We start from the raw sequence: 12735 nt of genomic DNA, 5'->3' as shown, positions 1-12735 counted from the left end.
AGCAACCCATATGTGGAATGCTTGGAAAGAAGGAATCAACGGTAATGTAATGTACCTCGGCACTCATCCATGTGTGTTATGCTTTTTCATTATTTAGTGTGCAATTGCCGTGTTTATGATATAGTTATAGTTATTTTATTAGGGGCTTACATAATTATCTTTGACCATCTGGTTGACGTGATAATTTGTATGACAGGTTAGGAAGGGAACTAAAACTATAAAGCTAAATAAGATGAGAGACAAGAGGGTCTGGATTGTAGAAGATGAGAACATACTTGTTGATATTTTGTATGAAATGAATGACTCGGGTTGGAAAGTGGGCACTGGACATAAAAAGTGGTTACATGATATACATTGAGAAGGAGCTTTCTGAAAGACTTCCTAATACTCACATTAAAGCTGACCCTCATGTTCAATCTAAGGCGAAGACAATGAAGAAGTTGTTGACTTATGTCTTGGATGTTCAGCAGAATGGAAGTGGCTTTAGCTGGGATGATGAGAGGAAAATGGTTGTTGGGGACACAGACTGTTCGTGTGGTGGGCAAAGGTATATCGGCTGATGCACTGACACTTCAATTTGTTATGTGTGTTATCATTTTTTTCTCATTCATAAATAAATGTGCTGTAGAGTCGTCCAGGAGCTACGGCTTTGTATATAAAGCCTTGTGTGCACTATGATAAACTTTGTGAGATTTTATGTCAGTGATTTAGTGAAAGGAAGCAAGGCTAAAGGCCCAGGAGATAAATTCGAATTAAATGAAGATCACTCTTATGTAAATGTGAGACAAGCAACACACCAACCTGAAAATTCTATCAACTCTCATTCCGAACAGCCATGCCATTCTAACAAACTATCATCTAGAAGCTAATCTACAGCTGGCCGCAAGAGGATATTTGCTGATGATGATGTCGTTGCTTTGGTATTTGCTGCTGATGGTGTATTTTGCTGTGATGTGGGCTTTTGGCATGGACGAACTAGTTCCTAGTAATTTGTGGGCACATTGCTTATTTTGGTGTAAATATGGATCCATCTATATATTAATGTATGCCTTCATGAATCACTGGTTGTAAACATTGTTCTTTCGAACGCTTAACTTATTTCGAACATTGCATTGTCATATTAGATTTCCGGTAAGTAGCAATGTAGAATTTGTTTTTTTTTTCTGAGATTGCTTCATGAACAAGGGTATTTTTGTCAATGAAAGTTTGATTCCCTATCCCTATCCCTATCCCATTGTGTACCAAACAAGGGAATATGTGTGAAACCATATATATCCATATCCCATACCCACCTGTTCTTATTCCAATCTATTTCCTTTTCCCTATCCCCACCTGCATCCAAACGCCACCTTGGAGTATATATGGACATGCAGCCCGAGCCCATCAACCCAGCCCGATGGCCGGTTTTTTTGGCCTGGCCCAAGCACGTCTCACCCCGGTGGCCAGAGGGTCCGGGCTCGCATGGCCCGGAGAAGCAGGCCGTGTCTGGGCCTCACCCCAGACAAGTGGGCCGGCATGGCACGGCCCGCTAAATCGCTTAGGCCTGGTACCAGGCCCGACAACAAGTTAAAAGGGCTAAAATTCATACAGCCCAACGCCTAACCCTAAGTTCACTGACTCCATAGACTAGTCGGCCATCCTCGATTCTCCGTTCCCAGCCGCGCCGCCATTCGACATCTCGCGCACCCCGCGCCTTCACCCGCGTCGCCTCGGCGCCTCCCACTCTGCCCGCTCGCGCATCCCATCCTCCGTCCTCCTCGCGTCTCAGTCTTGCGGCCGCCGCGCCGCCGCCGCTGGGCGCTGGCTGCTCGTCATCTTCTCCTCGGCTCCCTGTCTGTCCGCCTCTTCGTCCGAGCGCCGCGAAAGCGGACGCCGCCGCCTCTCCATCCGAGCGCAGCTGAAGGCGGACGCCGCCACCTCTCCATCAACGCTCGCTGCGAGGCACTCGCCACTCGCCACTGCTTGGAGTTTGTAAGGGTTGCGGCACAAGGCGTCGTGCGCGGTGTTAAGCTGCATCTGCATCGGGTTTAGGGTTTTCTCCTCCCGCCGCCACTTCTGCCCCACGCGCCCAATCCCCTCCTCCCTTCAACATCTCCGGCGGCCGCGGCGCAAGATGGCGACCATAGTGAACACGACGGAGGAGGAGCCGATGCTGGCCGTGGTCCGCTTCACCGCCGAGCTCGCCTGGGCCGACGCGGGCCCGGAGGTCGCGGACCCCGAGGTTACCCGCCTTTGCCTCGAGGCGCAGGAGCACATCCTCGCGGGGCGCTGGCTCGACATGGCCTCCCTCATGCTCGCCTCCGCCGACCTGCTCCTCACCTCCCCGTCGCGCGTCGCGGACAAAGGTAACGTCGCTGTGATGGAGTCGATGTGAAGCATCTCAGTTGCTTGGGTTTTGTCAGCTCAGATTTCGTTCTTTTCGTCTTAGTTTTTTTACCCCTTTATCTCGGTTGCTCGTATGTGGTGTATGTTCCCCGACTCTGGCGTGTGCTGGGTGAGGTGGATTTCGTTTACAAACTCTGTGCTGTAATGGTTTGCATGGTCTTTTATATGCTAATAAAAGGCCGGGGCATCTGCCCTTGAACTCTAAAAAAATGTTATTTGCTTGAGCCTTTAACTCTGCTTCTGCAGATCTGGAGTGCGTTCTCTCCGTCATCTGCAGCCTCGTCACCAAGGCCGGATCCGAGGACCAGGCACTGCAGATCACCAACCACATCTGCGGCAAGCTCACCCAGCAGCCCGGCGACAAGCCAGCGTTGCGCCTCAAAGTGTAAGCAACAACCGTTAGCAGAGAATTCAATTGTTTGTTTGTGGCATCCAAGGGGGTTTGCTTACAGACCTGTTCCCAATGTCTGTGTATCTATGTAGTCTTTTCAGCTTGTACAATCTTCTTCCGAGCCCCTACGGCAAGGCATTTGTTTACAAGAAGGCTCTTGAGCTCGCCACGGCTGGAAAAGCTGCCGAGTACATCATTCCATCTTTCAAGAACATCGACAGCTTTGTCAGTGAGTGGGGTATTGGCAATTTGGAGCAGAGGGAGCTATACCTTGCTATCACCAGCATCCTCAAAGACCAAAAGGGGTGCGACATGCGTGACTTTTTAAGGCTTGTCATCAAGTTCCTGTCTTTTGCTACCTGGCTTGGTTTTGCACTGATACAATTCAACCATTTTCTCTTATGATTGACAGCATGGCTAAGGAGTACTTCAACTTTCTCAACAAGTACCTTGCCACATTCAAAGGGTCAGATGATGAATCAGCTACAATTGGTGATGCAAAGGAAGAGGCCATTGCGGCGATCATTGAGTTTGTCAAATCGTCTAATCTCTTTCAGGTGCTTGTTTACTCCTGTCCGTGCATCTGTAATATTGATTCTATGAGAAAAAAATTCATGATATATAATCCTCAGAAGGATAATTTTTCCCCTTAGCTGTTCATTAGTGCCTTCTTGCAATATAGGATGCTATTCTTACATCATTTATCCGAATGTGTTTACTGTTGTATGTTATTAATTCTAGCATTAGTTTCATGGACAAAAGATGCTCTAATGCCATCAGCTTACATGTAACCAGTGTTGGTGCTCTCAGTATCTTCTCGGGCCTGAGCTTGTGTGATTATAAGTTGGCAGAGTTGACATGGGGGTGTCCTTCTTAGTTCCATTTTTTTTTTCTTTTTATTGTCTTGCTTAGATAGATGTGACCGGAAGGTCCCGGGTTCGAGTCGTGGTCTCCTCGCATTGCACAGGCGAGGGTAAGGCTTGCCACTGACACCCTTCCCCAGACCCCGCACAGAGCGGGAGTTCTCTGCACTGGGTACGCGCTTAGATAGATGATCATGTATGTTTCCAACTCAACCAACTACTCTTCCATAATGTCAATCTCTTGTATGTATGCCAACAATAACTGTGAATAGTGAATATATTGAGTTGTTTCAAATTTTGATCTTGACAATCCATGAATGTGGTCTAGGCACATCGTAAAATCCTTTAGTAGCTTTTTAGTTTGTACTTCCAATCAGCATGCTTGATTGATGAAACTTTTTTGTAATTGCAGTGTGATTTGCTCAATATGCCAGCTGTTTCACAGCTTGAGAAGGACGAAAAGTATCAGTTGGTTTATGAGCTTCTAAAGATATTCCTTACTAAGAGGCTTGATTCCTACTTGGAGTTTCAGACTGCAAACTCTGCCTTGCTGAAAGATTATGGTATCTTCTCTGCCAGACCAGTGCCTATGTTTTTTCCCCTTGCGAACTCAAATATCTTGTACATCTTGGCTTCATTTCTTTGACTTTTGATGAACAATCGACAGGACTCGTCCATGAGGAGTGCGTAACCAAGATGCGCCTCATGTCTTTGCTCGATCTGAGCAGCCGTTGCTCTGGCGAAATCCCCTATTCTGCAATCACTGTTGAACTTAGGGTAAATTGTCCATTTTTACTTGCTGTTCATTCAATCAAATAGCTTTTATTAACCTTTCTGGAATTTTTATTAACTTTTGTAATGCCTTATTAGATCAATGATGACGAGGTGGAGCAATGGATTGTAAAGGCAATTGCATCCAAGATATTGGATTGCAAGGTTGACCAGCTTAACCAGACTGTCATTGTCAGGTATTCATGTCACTAAGACTTAGCAGACTATCTTTGTCTTCTAGCAGTGGATCAAGTTTCTTTGTTGCTTCGATGTTATGTTGTTATTTTGGTTAATTTATGTTGTGCCATGTAAATTTTAGTTGGCATACGGGAGCATCAACGGGTCCTTGACAGTTAAATAAAGCAGTAACAGAACCGGCCAACTGAACAGATTAAGTTGTGGTATCAGAGGTCAAATCATAAGAGGTCAAATCATAAAAGTTCAAACAGAAACATGGGGCATAGAGGTGTTGAAACACATTACATCATAACTAGGGCCATTCCAAATCATCGTGTACAGAAAAAAAGTAAGATCCTTAACTCACAATGATAATTTAAACTATCATTTTGCTTCATCCAGAGGCTAATTCTTTTCATGCTAAGAACCAAAGCAATATGCTGCACCCCCCCCCCCCCCCCCCCCCCCCCCCCCCCCCTCTCACTCTCTTTGAGGTGGATAATAGCAACTGTAGCTGTACAAATAAGTGAATTCAACCATCAATATCAACCCAAATGGGTTACCCAGTTAACTATTTGTCCATAGGATGGCGACCATACAAATAGAGAATATATCAACATCTTATCTTTACACGCTCTACTTGACATGTTGGGTGTTCAATTTAGCTAACTCCACATATGACTTTTTTAAAAGTAAATTCTCACACTGAATAAGGTAGTGCAAAACTAATTCGCAATATGATATTCCTTACTTACAAAACTAATCAATAATATCCTTGCCTTCTGTTTCTTAATTGATTCTAATATATTCAAATTTTATTTCCACCATACTATAGTTGAACCATCTATGACATTTCCATATATTACCAAGAAATTGAGTCAAAGGGATCAATCCAGATGCATGCAGAACTGGAATATGATATGGCTCCCTCCGTTTTACTATGTTTGTCCATAGCATTCGAGAGAAAAATATTCCATATTGTTTGTCATAGAAGATATCGTTATTAGAATGCTTCCACATGGTTTGGTCTATGGTATGGTGTGGTGTGCTATGGACAAATATAGCAAACATAGGGAGTACCAGAGAGAGAGAGGGAGAATGTCATACCGGGAACATAAGATGTTTAATTTTCATTGTCCTCATAAGTGCATTAACTTCAACGGATGGAACCTGAAAATAGAATAAAAGTTACCAAAAGATGTAAGCATTGCTGTTTAGGAAACTCTGTATATGAGATGACACCGTGTATGCAATTAGAACAGTTTATGGTACCTGGCACATTAGATGAAACTCTCCATCCTCAGGATTTAGTCCCAGATCTCCAGAAGCTTCAACTGGAGCGTCACCAAACCACCCACTTGCATTGTGCAGAAATACCCTTTGACCACGAAATGATAACTTTGCCACTATATCCTGAATATATTCAGGCTTATTATTAAAGGGTGGTAACTACACTCTTGCAATGTTTCCAGCACTAACATTTCCAAAGACTTTATTCCATCGAATACATGGGTTTAAATGTAAACGTACAGAAAATGATGATGGGGCATCCAATATCTGAAAAGACCTTTCACATCAAGCTGACCATGAGTGCTTGGAAAACTGTCACCCTTTGACATGCAAATATGCACCTGTAATAAGCATACCAAATGGTCAAGCCTGGTATAAGAAGGCTTCATGAGAGGTTGGTGTCTTGGCGTGGCTAACAGTAAACCCTATTAAGTTCAGCCACTCATCCAGAGCATGTGAGAAGTCACATCTCCACTTGTTTTAAAAAATAAGAACATGTAACAATGCAAGCAGTGGAAAAAGGACATGTAAGAGATCATGCTTAGCAAAGTACCCCACCAGTAGCTCTTCCTTTGTGCCAAACAATAGGTATTTCTAAAATTGTTTCAAACAGCTGCACATGAAAACTCCTTTTCAACACGGAAACTAAGCTTTCAATATCATTTGCTGTGAAGCAGAGATAATTCGATAATAAAACTATGGTAAAACAGAAATCATAAAAGCAGTATCATTCCCGGAGCAAATGCATCGACTACATTGAGATTAGCATGCCATGTTTCCTCAGCTATGTCAACAAATACATCTGTAGAAAGATACCCCCCTCCTTGAGAAGATTGGTCTTGCCTCCACTCCATGCAATTCCCAGTTACATGCACGTGTACACGATTATAATACATCTTTGTCTTTTAGCAGTGGATCAAGTTTCTTTGTTGATTCGATGTTATGTTGTCATTTTGGTTAATTTATGTTGTGCCATGTAAATTTTAGTCGGCATACGGAGAGGATCTTCGGGATGGCACAGTGGCATGGTCTGCGCACAAAGCTTGGAGTTTGGAGGGTAACCTCTTGATTCACATCGAGTTTGCTACTTGATTTAAGCACGTTATCTAGAGAGCCTACTATGGTGCTTTGGACTGTTAATGTTTACTGTGCTTCTGATTGAGATTTCTTGGAAAACTATGATCCAGGGAAACATTGCCAGTGCTATCAACACAATACAAGCTAACAAAGTCACTGAAGAGGGGACACAAGGGATGCAAGGCTTGGTGATCCGCTGATTTGAGGCGGGTCTGTGAATTGAGATTATAGCGTGAGATATTAGAAGAGCAATCTTTTTGTATGAGAAATTGTAATGATTTACTTAGATCCTGTGACCATGCTGGATTGATCCTAAGCATGCTAAGCAGTCGTGCAGTCGTGCAGTGCAAGGCACATACCAAGTTTTTCCACATGATGCAGTCTGCCCTGATAAATTTCCTAAACTGATATTTTTGGTACTTCACAATTTTTGATCATTCATGTGTGATATCCCTATATCCTCAGATGGTTGGACTTGTGCACGAACAGTATTGTTCTACCTTCGGATTGCAAAATTTACATCATTACCATCTCACTGGAAGAAAATTTCGGCACTTCCCCATGAAAAGAAAGTCCATGGTTTTATTGAATTTTATAACGAGTCCATGGTTTTATTGAATTTTATAATCTAATATGCAGAAGGGTTACATTTTTTTTAAATACACATTTTGGTTTACGAACTAAAATATGAATGCAAAATACATTTCTGTTCCTCCGAAATACTACACCTAATTATCACCTACAATAATTACTTCACAGATAATACATGAACAGAAATTCAGCACTTTGAAGTAGAGCAACAAATTTAGCACTTGAAGAGACTGGCCAATGCTTTTACTTTTACTGAAACTCCTGAAATAATATGTAACTACGCAGGAGATTTAAAACTTTTTATATATCGCCGTTTGGCTTGTGACTCAATGAATAATGTCTAAGCATCTATCTTTTGGAGGTTCTTTGATTCTCTTTGAGGTTTTCCGTTATCTTCTGTTTGTATGTCATTCAGACGTCAGAGAGATATATGGAAAGTACAAAGGTCATCAATTGCACATTTATAATTGCTGTTGTGTAAATTTGTTAAAGAAAATGGAACAAAATTTTCTTCATCAAAGAACCGAGCAAAAACCTCCATAGTTCCATATGCTAGTCGGCCTCGCAAAAACGTCAAGTACGTCCATTTTTGTCAGTCAAAGCATCAGAGAGTTGCTCTTCTTGATCCCGCGGTGCCGGCCCAAACGGGTTCCCCTGCGGATGCCGAGACCGTGGGCTCCGCGCAGCCTCGCCAGGGGTCTCGATCCGGCGTCACCCCACCGACTCCGCCCCCTTCGATGCCGCTGGAGGCTGCTGCTGCCGTGGCCATCACCGCCGCGGCCGACAAACGCGCTGAGGCCGCTGGGCCGGGTGCGGGCACCTCGGCCGTTCGCGGGGAGGCCGCGCCGCTGCCAACGTCGCCTGTGGAGCCCGCTCCTTCCTCTACAGAGCTGACGGCGCCACCCATTCCCCCTCTGCCGCCGGGGGCGGTCACCGTCGACATGAGCTCTCTGTAGCCCTGCGGGGAGCCTTCTCTGGCGTGCCCCCCCAACCGCCGTCGGGCGCAGCCGACGCCCAGCCCGAATCGCGGCTGGTGGAGGACGAGTCGCCGGTTCTTGTCGAGGACATCTCGGATGACGAGAACGCCTCGGCGCCCAGTTCACCACAGCGGCCTCATCCAGCGTCGTGGCTCGACATCTTCCTCGTGCACCCCTCTACACCCGGCCCGTCGTCCTCTCTGTCCCCTCTCGCCTCCGCCTTCCACCCTGGGGACGGATCGATGGGGCGTTCCAAGGCTCGTCGTTGGGCGGATGAGGACCTTGACAACTCTGACGCGGAGAGGTCACCGGTCACCTCCCCAACCTCCTACCTTGACGCAGCCCGCCAGGGGTCGTAGCTCCGGACGTCGCCTTTGCTGGAGCGTGCCAAGCCACGCCTCACTTGCGGCAACGCTGCTGCTGAGCGGGGCAAGCGCCCCCTGGCTGAGGGGGCCCGACCAGCGACCAGCCAACGTCGCAGGAGGTGCGCACAACAGTGCTGCTGGTGTTGGTGTTGTGCATGGGCGGCGCAACCGCAGGACTCGGTGGCCACGACCGCGCCCCCAGCTGGTGCACAACCTGCCTACACGGACCGTGGATGGCCGTGTCCTCACCCGACAGTGCCTCGGACGGGGCTCCGTCCGCCAGCGCATCTCCGCTCCGGACGCCGACGGCTGGCGTGAGGTCTTGTCGCCGGGGTCGTTAAGCGGTGCCGGAGGGGCACGCCCCGCCCGCACTGCTTCGACGAACCAACGGCCCCCTACCCGCTATCCGACGGATCTACGCGGGAAGTGCTTCAACTGTCTCTCCACCGCGCACAGGGTGGCAACCTGCAAGCTACCTCCATGCTACCTCCGATGCAAGGGGTTCCAACACCTCACGCGAGACTGTAAGCAGTGGCGGAAGGTGCCTCCTTTTGGCTCCGGCACAGTTGGTGCCCCAGAAGGCCGGCAACGACCCCCTGTCCAGGAGCGTATCTTGGGCAACCGGCCGCGTACTCAGGGCGACACGTCGAGCGCGGCTGGGGCCATGCCGGGTGCAGCAGTTGCTGTGCCAGGTGTGACCACGCGAGGCAGCGGTGGGCGCAGACGACGGAGGCATCGAAGACTCCGACGCCGACTGAAGGGGGACGACACTGCTGCGGCAACGAGTGTCGCCACCGACAGTCACGGGCGGTCGACAGGGGCCGCCCAAACGGCACCGGACTTCACCTCGGTCGCTGCTGATACTGAGGCAAGGCACGGTGGGCTAACCAACGCGACTGGCATGGTTGAACCCGACCCGTTGACGCTCATGTTGTACCCAGGCGCCACGCAGGATCACGACATCTCGGAGGACCCGATGGTTGAGGAGTTGGCAGCCTCGCTCGTCGGCAGTCAGATCATCGCGTGGCCTTCCCTTGAGCACCTCCCGTCAACTTCGGCGACCCCTAGCTTCCGGATGAGGCACCGGCGGTGGCGCCCTCTAGCTGGAGGATGCGGTAGCCTCCTATGTGCTACGGACACCACCCCCATGCCCCATTCATTGGGCAGTGGACTCGCCGAAGACACACACGGTCGACCTCACGGTGGATGGCCCTTCCAGTTCACCACCAGAGGTTACCCACCATGATGTGGACAACGACGACCCTGCCAAACGACGCCTCGACAACTTCATCAATAATGTCACGCGTAAGAGGGACTCTTCGCTGATTCGCGAGCCTCTTAGGCAGCCTCCTGCTAAGCCGGTACTGCCGTGGCGGAGCAGGTTGTTGGCGGCTCAGGGCCTCTCCTGAGTGTCAACTTCCAAGCGAGGTGAGGTGTTGATCATGCAGCATATGGGCTACACCAGGGGTCCATCTACGCCATCCGCTTCGGAGTTGGAGGCCTTTGACAGGTTCTTCGACGGCAACCTGACTGCGTCCGTAGCCGAAGCGCTGGATTAGCTCTTCCCGGCCGTTGGAAAGACACCGTCCAGGCAGTCGCGAAGACGCAAGGCCACCTAGGCCACAAAGCTACGTCGATATTGATTGTTTCCTTTTATGTAATATCGAAACATAAGGTCTTTTGCTAGGATGGTCAAGCTTCGGCTATGTTAGGTCGACCTCCTTCGGCGCTCGATAGAAGCGCATTGTATGTTTCTTTAAACTCTTCTTCTTAATACAATGATACGCAAATCTTTTGCGTATTCGAGAAAAAAAAAGCAATGCAAGAGGAGCACTCAACTGGAATATTGAAAAGTCGCACCGAAAACTACTGCTCATCCTAGCCTATACACACGGGTGAGAACGAGGTCGAGAACTCAGCAATGATTTTTGGTGAAATCGATGGAGGAGCTGCTACTTCTGTAACAGAGGCTCTTCATCTTTTGTGAATGTGACGTGTCGTGAAAATGCGCAGCACATCATAGTTGCTGCCTCGTGGACACGCTCAATTATTCTTCCATACGTGCCTTCCTTCGCTTTTCTGCAACGCTGGACCATATCAATGGACTGCGAATTATTGTGCGCTGCAACTGTAATGCAGTGCATGCATGCAAAATGATTTGGCCTTGCATCGATCGATGTCAGTGGCAACATTTTGCAGTCAGAAAGAATGTCGTCTCACTGGTGGTGGTGGCTGGTGTAGTGTAAACTCAGGTGACCGATATGTCAGTCAGTGTTGCCCAGTTAGAGTGACACACCTGGTAGGCTGGTACATCCATCATCTTGGTATGTTAGCATCCTGAATTGCCCATGAAGACAAGCTCGGCTAGCTAAGCTAGGGCACCAAGCGGTAGCGGCGGTCCAGGAGTAGTAGGGGGCATCTGGAGCAGCGCCGTCCCTGAATTCCGGTTACTAGCTAGGGGGAGCATCATGCCATCAGCTAGCCCATCATGCATGATCTGAAGAGATCAGCAAATGGTTGGTCGTGTGGTGCAGTCGTTAGGCTCGTAGACAGACAGACTGTTCCTCCTCATTGTTGCTCACTGTTCTACCTGGCCGGCGTATCTCTTCTGATTGTGCTTGCGTGCTTTGTAGTTATGGGGTCCGGTTCCTGAATCCGTGGTGGCCTTTGGCACCTTGTACACAATCTCTCACTGTTCCACTTTTTGTCACGCAAGGAACAAGGTAGGGGCCGCGGATTGAGTGGTTGAATGCCAAATGATTCAACAGATAAGTTTTGGAGACCATCTGGACGTAGCAAAAGTAAGCAAGACTTGTATTTTTCTTAGATAATTCTAGCTCGGTTGGCTCGTGATCATCTACTTCGGCTTAGTCAATAAGTTGGGCTAGGTCTTAGCCTAAATTGAGGGTAAGTTTTTTTTTTTAAAGACAGACGCATGCAAATGTTCATGCAGCGGCTCTCCTTTTCTTTCTCGTTTTGTTGAGTTCTAGTAGTGGTCATGGAGTGTGCCATGCTCTCGGTCATGGAACGGCGCGATCGATCAGCTCATGGGGTGCGGCCCGCGTGGCGTTGTGTTGCCTCCCTACGGTGTGACCGATGCCTCATGATCAGTCGACACTGTCATGAACTCGACATGGAATGGCTCCGAGCCTATGGAGCTTGAGCTCACCTCCGGCTCGTTCCAATCTCATGCCGCCTTGCCTCTTTCAAACACCACGTCCGACGATATGTGGATGCGCTTGGTGTTCGGGCTGTAGAACCTGTATGTCTTGGAGCTCGACTCGTACCCGATGAACACCATCGGTGTGTATTGTAATCACTGAGGTCCTGCTGATACCCGTCGGTGACCTTGACATGCAAAACACAGCCAAGCATGCAAAAAAGAGTGCATGGGTGGCTTGTAACCGTACCAGGCGAGTCATCCCCTCGACTAAGTCCTTACCCTCGACGCTCCTTGTCGGCGCACGGCTAAAGATGAAGACGGTTGCCGTGACCGCCTCCCCTGAAAACCAGTTGGGCATGCGCATTGCCTCGAGCATGCTCCGCGCCATGTCCAATATGGTCTGGTTGTCTGGTTGCGCCGCTCCACTACATTGTTCTAACGACAGCCCTCGCACCAGCTTCCCCTTAGAGAGCACCTTGAGCCCATGGAGCTCAAGGTGTCCGAACCTGACATGTCATTGCCAGGCCACCTCACAGCTTCAGCGACGGGGCAGCGGTGAGGATAAAAGAATTGGAGGTATTAATAGCATTGGAACCATATAGTACAGATTTTAGTAACAGTGTTTGAGACAAACAAATTGAACCAACATTTCTTTTGCTGATGCTCCTATTTTTTAAATTAAATT

The 12735-nt window shown here is 48.2% G+C and overlaps 1 protein-coding gene across 1 annotated transcript; it reads left to right on the top strand.

Annotated features, from left to right (window-relative positions):
• The first annotated feature begins 1628 nt into the window (after positions 1 to 1628).
• LOC136450493 (uncharacterized) lies at positions 1629 to 7381 on the top strand. Its single transcript, XM_066450947.1, has 9 exons — positions 1629 to 2345; positions 2632 to 2770; positions 2869 to 3081; positions 3189 to 3333; positions 4052 to 4202; positions 4307 to 4416; positions 4510 to 4607; positions 6865 to 6934; positions 7065 to 7381. Exons 1-9 carry the CDS (start codon positions 2114 to 2116, stop codon positions 7152 to 7154), a joined length of 1248 nt encoding a protein of 415 aa, XP_066307044.1. The 5' UTR covers positions 1629 to 2113; the 3' UTR covers positions 7155 to 7381.
• Positions 7382 to 12735: the final 5354 nt, after the last annotated feature.

This window comes from Miscanthus floridulus, chromosome 5 (assembly GCF_019320115.1).
Source record: "Miscanthus floridulus cultivar M001 chromosome 5, ASM1932011v1, whole genome shotgun sequence".
In the NCBI taxonomy this organism is placed as follows: Eukaryota; Viridiplantae; Streptophyta; class Magnoliopsida; order Poales; family Poaceae; genus Miscanthus; species Miscanthus floridulus.
Note: the sequence above shows the minus strand (reverse complement) of the source record. Positions and strands in the feature narration are given on the sequence as shown.